This window comes from Talpa occidentalis, unplaced genomic scaffold (assembly GCF_014898055.3).
Source record: "Talpa occidentalis isolate TD23 unplaced genomic scaffold, MPIMG_talOcc4v2.1 talOcc4.13, whole genome shotgun sequence".
Classification (NCBI taxonomy): Eukaryota; Metazoa; Chordata; class Mammalia; order Eulipotyphla; family Talpidae; genus Talpa; species Talpa occidentalis.
The window spans coordinates 24,302,986-24,317,330 of record NW_023601322.1 but is presented as its reverse complement, the minus strand read 5'-3'; the positions used below and the strand labels follow the sequence as shown (position 1 = coordinate 24,317,330).

Genomic DNA, 14,345 nt, shown 5'->3' with positions numbered 1-14,345 from the left:
GATTCCATGTAACTCATTTCCTGTTTCATTTTTTCCTTACTGGTCACTCCTGTTTCTTTGCTGATTTCTTCTGACCTCTACATATTGAACTGCTGAGAAGTGCTATTATCAATATAACAGATTTATTTCTGCAGCTTTTTTACCCCGAAATTCTCTTTTTTAAGAATATTCATCCAGACTGTGACTTTAGAGAGAATGTTAATGCTGATAACTTTAATAACACCAGTTCTGATATTCCACTGAGTTACATCTGTCTACTTGACATCTCTATGAGGTATCTATCTAGTATGCATCTCAAGCTTAAAATTTTAAGACAAAAGTCTTTTTTTTTTTTTTTTTCTTTCCCAAGCTTTATCTACCTATGCATACAAGAGCTGGGGCACAGGCCAGAGATGTGGGGAGTGAGAATATCCACCAGAGACAGAGTGGGGAACAGATCAGACAGATCAACCAAAACACACTGCTGAGGGGAGCAGCAGGCGAGACAGGAGAGGTCTGTTGTACCATGTGGGTAGCTCCCTGGCTGGCCAAGGATTGAACTTGTGCTACAGAGGCTGCAGATTGCTTCATAGTGCAGTGCTTAACCCCTTGCACCACCAGAGAGGCCCTTTTAGACAAGATTCTTCATTCCCTTACCAAAATCTTGTTCTTTGTTCATTCACTCATTCTTATTTTGATAAGTAATAGTAATTTTTCATTATTTGAGCTGTATCCTTGGTGACATTCAATTCCTTTTCTTCTGTACTCCATTGAAACCTTAAACAAGTGTCATTCACTTCCATCTCCAAATTATAGCCTGGTAGCCTCTATATTTTTTCTTTTCTGCCTGAGTATCTGTGAAATAGTTCCCCTGTTTCCATTCTTATTCCCATAAAATGGCCAGTAAAAGCTTTTACAAATGCATATCTCAGTGTCTCACTCTACTTTTTTTTTTTAAATATTTATTTTATTTATTTATGCATACAAGAATTGGGATGTAGGCCAGAGGTGCAGGGGATACAAGGATTCACCAGAGACAGAGGGGGGAGCAGAACAGGCAGATCTACTGAAATACACTGCTGAGAGGAGCAGCAGGCGAAACAGGAAAGGTCTTCTGTGCCATGTGAGTCACCTTCCTGGCCTGGGATGGAACTCAGGCCACAGTGGCTGGTGATTGCTTGATAGCGCCAAGACTTAACTCCTGCGCCACCTAAAGTCATTTGCTTTCCAGCACAGTTACAATAAGTTCATACCTCTTTAAGATGACTCCTCTTTCCACCCATCAATATTTGACCCATTTCCCTGTTTTTTATTATTTTGTTTAATCTTTTTTATCAGGTATTTGATACCATGTTTATCAGTTTTTTTGTGTAAATCCTCATCCTACTCCAGAATGTAAGTTTCTTGGTGGTAGTGACTTTCCTTGTTCAGTTCACCCCTGTATCCCTAGGCCTAGAACAGCATGTAGAGTGAATACTCAGTAAACATTTGTTGGTTGAATAAATAAAATTATCATATGAGGAGAAATGGAATAACATTTGTGATAGGTTTTTTTTTTATCAATTTTCACAAGGAAATCAGTAACTTTCAGCTAGATTCAAGCTGTTTAGCTGTTATTCTTTTTTCCTGAGGAGTTTAACTCAGTGCCTATTTGATTAGAAGATTGGAGTTTTCATTATATTGCCTTTTCACTTTCATGGACAATATAAAATTCAAAAATGATGATAAAATAGGTAATTTGAAATTCATTGGATAGTCATTTTTATCTGTAAGTTCCCATTATCATTACAGTTCAGGTATTAAGGTTTTATGTAAAAGGTTGTGCTTTTTTACATTATGGAGAGGTAGATGACTGGAATAAAGGTCTGTATCGCCAGAATCCTGACCTTCATCCCTTAGAAAAAACAGTGCAAGGCACTTTCTTGACATTCTTCTGAGACCAATTAAAAATCTTCATTGCCTAAAACTGCCCTTTCTTTACTCATATCCATCCCCAAAGTTAAATGTGAATCTCCTTTTGTCAAGCACTATTAAGAAGAACCTACCCAGAGCATATCTGTCCAAGAGGACAGTGTTTTAGAAAAGAGGAAAAAGTGTGCCCAGTACAGTTTTATACACCTTTCCCCATAAGCCTCCTCCACTTCTGGAAATGAGCATTTGGAATGGTTACATTCTTTTTCTTTATTTAAAGGAAAAGGAAGAGTTTGAGGATTGATAAAGAACTTCTAGCCCTTGTGGGAGTAAGCATAGGTCCAAAGATGATAATGTTTAGATATTTAGCCACCTTTAATACAGTAGAGACTAGCAGTTTTCTCCTTCACTGAGGACTGCTTATATCCAAACGAGCCACTGTAGTTTCTAAAATGATGATTAATATCTCTAGGGAGTAGTTATGAGTGATTAGTGGGATGACGGTATCTCCCTTTGATTCATTCACCCTTGACACATTGAGATAGACTTAAGTTCTCAGAGTCTTGTCATCATTTAGCAAAGACAGATCTTTGTTGTTTAGTAAAATTCTAATTAGATAAAGGGTGGATTCACCTTAGGATCCTTCTAAAAAGCATATGCTTAATAAATAAAAAGAGTATCTTTTGAGATGTTTACTTCAAAAGTTTGTTTCATAGTGTGGGAGCTAGAAATGGCATTTATCAAGACCCCAGAATATTTTTTCAAGGCTTCTTTTTTTCTCAGGCAGCTGATTTATATAATCTTACATTTGTTTTCTATAGGGCTTATAGTAATAATTGTGAAGATCCAAGAACCACTGTTTCTAGGAGTGTTGCTGATATGTGAAAGAATTGAAAAAATTTAATGCATTGCGTTTTTTTTTTTTTCCCCCACTTTCTTTTAGGTACTCTAATCTGATTTTAAACTTGTTCTCCTTGATGGTGGATGCAAACATTCCAGATATTGCTCTTGAACCAGATAAAACTGTGAAAAAGGTAATTTTTAGACATTCTCAGGGATCACAGTCTACTTTTTATATATAGATGTTAAGATTTTAACAACCCATTTTCCTCTGTTGTACCAACCCCTAGACTCTTTTTTTTTTTTTTTAAGATTTATTTATTTATGCATACAAGAGAGCTGGGGTAAGGCCAGAGGTGTGGAGGGTGAGAGGATTCACCAAAGACAGAGTAGGAAACAGAACAGACAGATTGACCGAAGTACACTGCTGAGGGGAGCAGCTGGTGAGGCAGGAGAGGTCTGCTGCACCATGTGGGTTGCTCCCTGGCTGCCCAGGGGATCGAACTTGTGCTGCAGTGGCTGTGGACAGCTTAATAGGTTGCATCTTAACCCCTCGCGCCACCAGGGAGGCCAAGCCCCTATACTCTTTAAGTAAATTAAGAAAGAGACCTTCTCTGTGGCCACTTCTGTCCCCGACCTCTGTCATATCCAAAGTCACATGAATAGGTCACAGTATCTGGAAAGAAAGCTCACCCACGTCGTCTTTTTCTTGGACAAGTTTAGCTCTTCATTAATACTTCTCGTAGGATACCTTGATTCCTAGCATTCCCTGGGCTAAGCATGCTGAGGATCAGAAACAAAACGTTGTTAATACTACATAGGAGAACACAGCTGTTTCTTATCCTTCTTACCTTACCCTTGTTTACAGAGGTCTTTTACTGTGTCAGGAGAGGAGAAACCTTCTTTTTTAACTCAGACTGTGAAGAGAAAAACAAAGGAAAATTGTCATGTGGATGAACAGAATTTTCAAAGCTAGCCTACTGGACATGGATGGAAGGGCAATGGATTTTTCTTCCAATTAATTTCTGATTCTCTGACTGACTGTCAAGGAAGGGAATCTGTGTCAAGCACTTTATTTACCCCAAAAATATCATAAGATGATCATAAATATCAGTGTGATTATCAATATCGAACTACAAAGAAAAATAGTAGAGCTTTTTCACTTGTATATTATTAAAGGACAGTAGCAGTCTTAGAGATGGAGTTGAAAATAATTGATGTCAAAAGCCCTACATTCTGATGTACCTGATTAAACATTGTTAGATAATTCTGTGGGTTGGACACTGTCTTAGTCCATTTGGGCTGTTTATGACAAAATTCCAGAGACTGAGTGGTTTATAAACAGCAAAAATTTATTCCTCAAAAATTTATTCCTGGAGAGTGGATGTCAAATCAGGATGCCAGCAGGACAGGTGAGGGCCCTTTTTAGCTGAAGCTCTTGTTGTATCCTCACATGGTAGAAGGCTTTAGGGAGCTCTATGGGGTCTTTTTCATAAGGGCATTAATCTCAGTCATGAGGCTCCACCCTTGTGACCTATGTACCTCCCAAAAGCCCACCTAATACCATGACATATGGGCATTAGGATTCAGCATGTGAATTTAAGGGGGCACAGATGCTCAGACCATGGCAAACATGAACAAAGTTAATCTCTTTTACCTAATTTTATGTCTTTGACAGGCATTGAAAGGGATTTTAATGTAAATATCTTCTTGTTTAGCCATTTAAGAAAATCAGGGTTTTATTAGGATTTCATTTGTTATTTTATCCAGTAAGCACTATTTTAATATTCCCATGGGAAATAGACTGCTTATCACACTTGCTTTATTTCTTGACACCTTGTTTATTTTTTATTGAATAAGGCCCATCCATCAAGAAATATAATTGACTGATAAAAATTTCTTTAGCAATAATTGATGGCTGCACTAGATTCAAATGTTGTTTATTTATTTTGCATTATGTTATTCAGGGTCTGTTTTGCTGTTTATTTTACAACCATTTATCTCTGTCGTACATTCACTCTTCCCTTCCTTCGCTTGTGTTCAGAAGTTATGAAAATTGTAACAGTATTTGTCAAAGTGAGTTAGTTTCCTCTGCCAGCTAATTTAGTTTTTTTTATTCTTACTAGATCTTTTGTCCCAGCTCTCTTTCTCTTTAGGAGATCATGGGGTTTTTTTGTTGAAAACAATGTAAAGCAGTTGTTGTTTGGGATAAAAAATATATGCATCAGTCTTTTTTCCATTAGACCAGAATTCCCTGATTATTCTAGTTTCAATTAAATGAACCTTTAAGAAAAAGGTATTGATATTTTATGTTCATACCTAGTTTATTTGCTCTCTGCTGTTTTTGCAAGAACATGAAGTAATGGATTGCAGTATAAACTTGACATTAAAGTCTAATAGGAATTGGCCTCCCCTGGTAGCTCAGGCGGTTGAGAGCAGCGTTGTGAAGCTGTTCACAGCCTCTACAGCTTGGGTTCGATCCTGGCCAGCCGGAGAGAATCCCTCATGGTGCAGCAGACCTCTCCTGTCTCGCCCGCTGCTCCCCTCAGCAGTGTGCTTCAGTCCTTCTGCCTGTTCTGCTCCCTGCTCTGTCTCTGGTGAATCCTCTCACGCCCCACACCTCTGGGGGGTGAGAAAAGAAATAGATGAAGTAGAAAGGTGAAGTAGAAGTGGATTTTATAATTTGATGAAACAGTGATTGCTGATATAATGTCAGAGTCTTACTACTTAGAACAAATTTCCTTTGGTCTCTTGAATGGATGCCAACTAGAGAAAAACAGTAACACATTTTAGTCTGAAGTCTTCAGCAAATTATCTGAGTAATTATAAAAAAGTGGGGCCTCCCTGGTGGTGCAAGGGGTTAAGAAGCAACCTATAAAGCTATCCGCAGCCACTGCAGCACCAGTTTGATCCCTGGCCAGGGAGCTACCCACATGGCGCAGCAGAACTCTCCTGTCTCACCTGCTGCTCCCCTCAGCAGTGTATTTCAGTCAATCTGCCTGTTCTGTTCCTCTCTCTGGTCTCTGGTGAATCCTCTCAACCCCCCCCCCCACAACCTTTGGCCTGTACCCCAATTCTTGTATGCATAAATAAATAAATCTTTAAAAAAAATTAAAACAAGTGCAATACCTGTCTCCACTACTTAGTTAATATTTATCAGTCTTTTTTGATTTTTTGGAAACTGATTACATATGGAATACATAACATTTTTGTTAATCAGGTGTGTTTATTTCTTCAAAAACCCCATTGCCCAAGAATGGGAGTTAGGGATCAACATTTTAAACATATAATCATCAATCACAAATATCAGTTGAGTACCTGGTTAGAAGTATATTTGTGTGCCACAGTTGCTTGGTGCTGAGATGTTTGCTCAAAAACTTATTTGATCACTTAGTTATTTATAACAAGATTATCCAAGAAGCCTAATAATAATATATACTGATAAAAGCAAATAACTTTCATACTTGTGTAGCTAAAGTGCAGTGAATAGAATAATTTCCAACATTGAGCAAATACTACTTTTTTCTTTATAAATTTTTATATGAAATGTTTAAATTATAAATAATGTGGATGCTGGCCTCCCTGGTGGCACAAGGGGTTAAGCACAGTACTGTGAAGCTATCTGCAGCCTCTGCAGCATGAGTTCGATCCCCTGCCAGCCAAGGAGCTACCCACATGGCGCAGAAGACCTCTCCTGTCTTGCTTGCTGCTCCCCTTAGCAGTGTGTTTCAGTTGGTCTGCTGTTCTATTCTCCACTCTTGTCTCTGGTGAATTCTCTCACCCCCCCACATCTCGGGACTGTACCCCAGTTCTTGTATGCATAAATAAATAAATCTTTTTAAAAAATGTGCATGCTCTTATAACAAATAACTGTTAACCACCATACATACTTAACAAATATTAACATATTGCCCTATCATCTTTAAATCCTCTTTTATTATTAAATCAAATGCTGTAGTTAGAGTGTTACTGTCACTTACAGTGACAGTGATTACCAAAGGGTAATCAGTCTCCTACAATTTTCAGTATATTCTCCCTATGAGTGTTCATTTATTCACCCAACAGTATTTATTGAGCTGTAAATGTGTCAAGTGCTGTCTTAGTGTTTGAATTATAAACAGTAATAAAACAAAATTACCTGTCCTCATGGAGCCTACATGTTAGTAAGGAAAACAAAGAAACAAGTAAGTAAAATATACAGCTTTTTAAGAGTGATTTATTATTATAGAGAACAAGAATTTAAGAAGGCAACCAAGTGTCGGGATACTGTTGGTTTGAAAACTTTAGATTTGTTGGGTTTGAAAGTCCTCACCAAATAAATGCATGTGTGTCAATTTGTTTTAATAAATAAATGAACTGTATTATAAACCTATGTTATGGAGATAAGACTTATAAGTTAAAAACTTATATAGAATGCACCAGTGAATGAAGAAAATGTAAAACATTTGAGATAAAAATCAAATGTATTCCTGGGGAATCATAAACATAACTACTCAAAAGAGTGTTGAAAGAAAGACAATCCTTTATCATTCCTGTTTTCCTTTAAATAATAAAAATGAAATATTTTAAACTGTGCTAAACAAGTTTGTTCAAAATAATTAAACAAGATAATGCTAGTTTGTGTTGAGAAACTAAAAGTGTTCCTATTTTTTTTTTTTTTAAAGATTTATTTATGTGCACAAGAACTGGAGTGTAGGCCAGAGGTGCAGGGGTGGGGTGAGAGGATTCACCAGGTAGCAGAAGAGGCCAGTCTACTGAAATACACTGCTGAGGGGAGCAGTAGGCAAGACAGGAGAGGTCTGCTGTGCTCCCTGGCAGGCTGGGGATTGAACTCTTGATGCAGTGGCTTGCAACAGCTTCATAGCGATGTGCCTTTAACCCCTGTGCCACCAGGGAGACCCCTACTATTCTTTTACTAAACTTCTACTATTCTTTTACTAAACTTCAAAATTAAGAAATTATGTAACACACAACTGCAATTATGTAAAGATCTACTTCAAATGACCTGTAAAATTAAATTTCTCTTGATGCCTGAAAGGATAAGAAAATATAAGTCATAATATCAACTCTCAATGGAATTGTGGCAATGAAGCTTTTTTCTTCAAATATTCTTGTATCTTACCACAATCTTTTACAGTATTGATACTTTTTTAGCAATAGTTAGCTAGGGGTTCAGTTTTCCTCACTTTTTTTTTAATGCCCTTTACTTCTATATTCAAGTCAGATTTTCGTTACTCTGATGCACCTCAAGTAATCAAATGAATTCAGCAAGAAAATAATACTTGGATAAAACTTTTCCTTTCACCCTGATAAATGAAAATTGTTGCTTTGTTGTAATCTTTTTTGTGATTAAATGATTAGGAAGTGAGTTTAGAAATTTTGTTTTTCTAATTCTGATCCTTTAAATTATAAGAATTTAATAGAGGATTCTGTTTTTCTTATATTAATGAAAATTTCTATTTGAAAGATGGTAAAACACTAAATTTTAAGAAAAGCCTTCTTTCTGTGTTAATGTTAAATTAATCTGTCAAAAGGGTAAAGATTAGGTATAAAGGAAATCACTCTACTTTTTATGAAAGATAATGTAGCTTAGTCTAGAAATGTGTTGCAGGGTTTTGTTTGGGAAACAACTTCATGCACCTAAGAATGTGTGTGCAAGACTTTATGTTAGATACTATTAAAAACAAAATTTAATATTTGGCACTAATTGGATGTCAGGCACACATGCACAAACATAGTGCGTGTAATTTGAAAGTGTGATTCCAATATTGTTCAAGAATTTTGGGCTAATCTATGCATTTCATTAAAGTTCACATTTTATAAATTGGTCCTTAGAAACAAAAGGAGTCTTCACTTGTTGTGTAGCTGCCCTTTTGGTGTACAAAGCAATTGAATGCGGGGAGGCCTCTTGCTTAGCTGTCGCATCTCCTTTAGTCTCTTTGAGAGTTTTGTCTGACCCTGTGGTAGAGTAATAGAGCGTAATTGGAGGAAGATGTCTTTTCCTTCTACATACTTAGGGAATTCTTTTCTTTTTTAATTTTTTTAAGATATTATTTATGCAAGAACCGGGGTACAGGCCAGATGCGCGGGAGGGTGAGAGGATTCACCAGAGACAGAGTGGGGAACAGAACAGGCAGACTGACGAAATGCACTGCTGAGGGGAGCAGCGGGCACTAGAGGAGGGTTTGCTCGCCGTGTGGGATTCTCGCTGACTGGCCGGATCAAACCCGCGCTGCAGAGGCTGCAGATAGCTTTACAATGTAGCGCTTAACCATCTGTGCCACTAGGGAGGCCCAGGGAATTCTTAATTATAGGTCTCAAAAGAACTATCTACACATGAAATAATCTCTCATCACCAGAAGCATCAAGTATTATTCATCCCAGATTTATGGGAGAACAGATATAATAAATAGCCAGTGCTTCTTGAGGATGATGGTCTTCCAGATCATTATGTTATTCCTCAGTTACAGATGAGGAAAATATAGTTTTAAATTGGTTTACAAATATAGGAAACCATATTGCTCATTTATTTCTATTTAAATATTAAAGCCAGTAAATATTTAATTTGTGAGTGAAAGTGTGCTAAAATTTCAGTAGAAAAATAAAATACTGAATTTCCAGTGTCCAAATTGAAGTTAGTTGGAAGAAAAAGAAAAAAGATATGACAGATTTCGTAATTAATTGATATACCAAGAACTCAGTAAACTTTAGAACACTGGCCTAATTGCCTAAGGTAGGTGCCACAACTTTCTAATGTGAAATGCCTATGTTTTCCTTTAAAAGCTATGCCCTCAGGAAATTTCTAGTAAATCTTTCAGATGCAAAGAGTCAGGTTAAAATGAAAGAGGGATCTCTCTAGTTCAAAGATACTAAATCTAAAATATTAACTGAAAGTGGGATTTGGATACCTCAGAGACTTTCTGTTACTTGCTAATAAAGCCTAATTGAGTAACTGGTGTGTTTATCATTAATTACATCTCTAGACTCATTTCACTTGAATGATAGTCTGTTGTAGAACATGCAGATTTCCTTTGGCATCTTCTTGTGACAGATGTACACGTTTTCCTTATTTAAATGTGTTATGTTAATTTTTACTTCATCCAATCATGGATGAAAAACTGGAAGAACAGGAAGATAATTTAGTGGACAATAATCCTGATAATCTAAGAGAATAAATAGTTGCCTTTCCAGCACATTTTGAGAAGTTACACACTGCCCTTTAGTGTTAGACTAGGAAAGTTAGGTTGCCTTTTGGTAAGTAAATAAAAATAACAATTTTTATAGCTAGAAATAATATAAATTTTGCCAAATTAAAGCCACCCATAATCCAGTGCAAAAAAGCGATGCAACCAGTATTTAATCAGCCCTTTTTATTATTGGCAAATAATATATTAATTGAAATATATTTGGAAGATTCTAACTTTTCAAAATAAATTGTCTTATAATCCTCAATGTAATTATTTTGTCAAGTTTTTTTTTCAATCTTACTAAAATCTTATCCTTTCAAAGAGAAGACATATATTCTTCAAGTGATAATGTTAACTTTGAAATTCTTGTTCTAGATTGTTTGCTATATGTAGTTAAGGATGGCAATAAAGAATTTCAAATAAAATAAAAGTAAACTAAGTAGTTTCTGATAACTTTAAAGAAATAGGTCTCCATATAAGGGTTCATTTCTGCTTGTAAGTCAAATTTATTTCAACATGTATAAAATGAATTTTATTTCTAAAAGTTAAATTCTCTAATTGAAAGGAAACACTAAATGTGAATCACTTTGTATCCACTTGGAAGTTTCATGTTCAGAAGTAGGTAGGCCATTTATCTGAGGAGGAAGGAGTAGCGGGTAGTAGTAGCAGGCAGTATTGTGAGCTTGTCTAGAAGCATGTGAGCCCCTCATTATCAGAGTCCTGGGTTGGCTTCATAGATTCTTTGTGCCTCAACTTCTACATCTTATAGATGCAGATATTGTCTACCTCAGAGCCATATGAGTGTCAAATGAAATATTGCCTGTATAGTACAGAGCCTTTTAATTTTTCTAGTACCTATTACTACTGAGAATCCACTGTATCTTTAAATATGAACTAAGAAAAAATCCTTTCTTTGAAAATTATAGATCAATTGACGTAGTTCTTTATTGAAGTACAAGGAATTGCTATAGAAGACATTTTACAAGAGCTAGTTTAATTGATTTTGCCAGTGATTGATATATTCTTGTTATTATATAGGCAGTGAAGGTGGGGAGAATTTATATAATCTTACCTTTCAACATCCAAGTGATGATCAATAACAGGAATGAAGGGAAAGAGATTGTTAACAGATGTCATAATTTAAATCATATAGAGGTTCCAGACTTGAAGTGTAAAGAGTAAAACACACCTTTGAGTTAAAAGAACAAATTTGTGTCTGCTTTTGTATTTGCAGAGCTAAACGAAATAATTTCTATTTGCTAATTTGTTCTTAAAAATGTTTACAACAAAGGCTAGGATGATATAAAGAACAGATAGCAAAAAACAGTAATCTTCCACATTTCACAGAATAATATTCAGAACTTACAAGTCACAAACCATTTCTTGGGTTTACAAAGAGCTCATAATATAGTTATATCTGTATCATTTTGATTCTCTCTCTTTAAAATATATCCCTGTTTTTCTTGATTTATAAAATTAACAGACTGTGACCTTTATAGGTTCAGGATAAATTCCGTCTAGACTTATCTGATGAAGAGGCAGTGCATTACATGCAGAGTCTGATTGATGAAAGCGTCCATGCTCTGTTTGCTGCAGTGGTGGAACAGATTCACAAGTTTGCCCAGGTAAGTTCTCTGAAGATGGTTATTTTTCTCTATTTCTCCAACTATGACCCCAGAGTTCTCAGAGCACCACATCAGCTGACATCTTTTCTATTTTTTGGCCAAGCTTTTTAATATCTCAATCGCCAGCTAATAGGAACTCATTCAAGTCATTCCATGCATTATTAACTCTATAATTTTTCTTAGTAATGATTGAATTGTGGAGCATTAGCAAATGTATGTGTCCTTTGTAATCAGTGGTGAATATTAAGGTGAATCTTGAGAATGATCTTGGTTCTAATAGAGCCGTAGCAAGTGAGGCTTGGACATTTGATGGGTTTGGTATATAAAGAAATGCTAGGAAAGGAGTTTAGAAGCTGAGAGAAGCATTGCATATCACTCAAAGCTCACCAGGTCTAGCTGTAGACATGCTGTTAGCAGAATCTCACATAAATATTTGAGAAGACTTTTTCATACTTGACTATGGTGATAAACCTCAGATTTTTTTTTTTTTTTTTTTTTTTTGGTAGCATGAGACTTTTTTTTCTTTTTTTTTTTAATTTTTTTTTTAAATAATAAATTTTATTTTTATATTCCCCATACAATTGCAGCCCCCCATTCTGACCCCAATCCCTCCCCTCCCACCCCCGCCCCCCAAAAAGTGTCTCTGGTTCATAGTTTTTTGTTGATTTTGATTTTCACTTTCTTATAGTTATTCATTTTCCTGGTCCCTTATTTAAGTTTTCTAGATTCCTGCTATGAGTGAGACCATCCGGTATTTTTCTTTTTCTTTTTGGCTTATTTCGCTGAGCATGATCCCTTCCAGCGCCATCCATGTTGCTGCAAATTGCATGTGTTTATCTTTTTTGAATGCTGAGTAATATTCCATGGTATATATGTACCACATCTTCTTGATCCAGTCATCTATTTTTGGGCATTTGGGCTGTTTCCAAAGCTTAGCTATTGTAAACAGTGCTGCAATAAACATAGGGGTGCAGGTGTTCTTTGGAATTGATGTTTCTGTGTCCTTTGGGTAAATACCTAGGAGTGGAATTGCTGGATCATATGGAAGCTCTATGTTTAGTAGGCCCAGAAATCTCCACACAGCTCTCCATAGTGGTTGGACCAGTTTGCACTCCCACCAACAGTGCAGGAGAGTTCCTTTTTCTCCACACCCTCGCCAACATTTGTTGTTGCTAGTTTTTTTAATATGTGCCATTCTCACTGGTGTAAGATGGTATCTCATGGTAGTTTTGATTTGCATTTCCCTGATGACAAGTGATGTTGAACATTTTTTCATATGCCTGTTGGCCATTCGCATTTCCTCTTCAGAGAAGTTTCTTTTTAGCTCTTCTGCCCATTTTTTGGCTGGATTATTTTCTTTGTTGTTGTTAAGTCTCATCAGCTCTTTGCAGATTTTTGTGATCAGTCCTTTATCATTAGTGTTGGGTGCAAAAATGTTCTCCCAGTTGGTGGGGTTTCTCTTTGTTTTTGTTATTGTCTCTTTTGCTGTGCAGAAGCTCTTTAATTTGATGTAGTCCCAGCTGTTTATCTTTGCCTTCACTCTCACTGCTTTGGGTGATGTGTCTGTAAAGATGTCTTTTATGTGCAAATCACGTAGCGTTTCGCCTATATTTCCTAAACCTCAGATTTAAAACCTGTTTTAATTATGAATTTTATCATAATAATGGCTATGAAAATGGTTAGAAATAACAATGTTGGGCCATTTTCCTCTAACATACCCTCACAATCCTGTTGTTGTGAAGTCCTTCCTAACTTCACAGAATCAGTTAATAATTCTACTAATCACCCAATTTCAAAGCCTATCTTCTTTGGCTTCTTCCTCAACCAGTATCTGCTATGTCACCCAGCCTTGTCATTTACTATTTCTTCAATTATCCTTTTCTATCATTTTTCTCACTAGTATTATCTAAAACTAATTCTTCTTCATTTTACAATACCTTGGATAATGAAAACCTTTCATAACTGTTCTCTCTAATTTAGTCTTTTTTTCCCCCCTGCACTTTCTCATCTTTATTCTTTGAAATACTTAGATAAAATATATTTTCACAAAATGATGTTTTACCTTGTTTCTTTTTTCTTAAATATAAATATGTATGATAATCCCATTTCCTAACAATGAAGTCCAGTCTCTGGCAATTCAAGCTCTTCTAGAATACTGCTTCAGATTACTTTCCAAACTGTTCTCCCAATGTTCTCTGGATAATCTCTCCCATCTCTATAACTACTTTTTTTTCCTCCCCTATGCACTCTGTGACTACTTTTTTTAACTGCTATTTCTTCAGCCCAGAATATCCATCTTCTTAATTAAGAATTTTCTGTAAACTTCTGCTTGCCAAAATCTAACCCATCCTCTAAGAGTTGTTCTTAATTTTGCTTTGATTCATCTTCCTCTGAATTTTCATAGTACTTTGTGCCTTTATTATGAGTTGTACCTATTTTGCTTTTTACTATAAATATCTGGAATCTTGCTTTGTAACTCCTGAAATATGTACCTCTTGAAGACTGTGCTATATCTGTCAGTTAATAGTGACCCAATACCTCATACACCTAGGAAAAAAAAAGAAAAATTAATGAACATCAAGGAATTCTTCCCTTAAGTGTTTATGCTCTTTTTCTGGGGCTTGAAGAAAATGTTTTTTTCCTGAACACCACTCTAGTTCATATTTTCTTCCAAAGTTAACTCAAGACCTGATTCACAGGTCATTAATCCTAACCAGTCACTTCTCAGGACACTAAAGTGTGCATCTGATGGCAAGTAAGTGACTTAATAAATTCACCCAGTAGCTAGTGGTAGATCTGAGTC

The 14,345-nt window shown here is 36.0% G+C and overlaps 1 protein-coding gene across 1 annotated transcript in view; it reads left to right on the top strand.

The window, feature by feature from the left end:
* The window catches only part of PIK3C3 (phosphatidylinositol 3-kinase catalytic subunit type 3), a 124,381-nt gene that overhangs the window by 100,316 nt on the left and 9,720 nt on the right, over positions 1–14,345 (top strand). The window contains exons 23-24 of the mRNA XM_037508597.2: positions 2,834–2,924; positions 11,417–11,542. Of these exons, the coding sequence (XP_037364494.1) occupies positions 2,834–2,924; positions 11,417–11,542 (217 nt within the window). The remainder of the gene's footprint in view (positions 1–2,833; positions 2,925–11,416; positions 11,543–14,345) is intronic.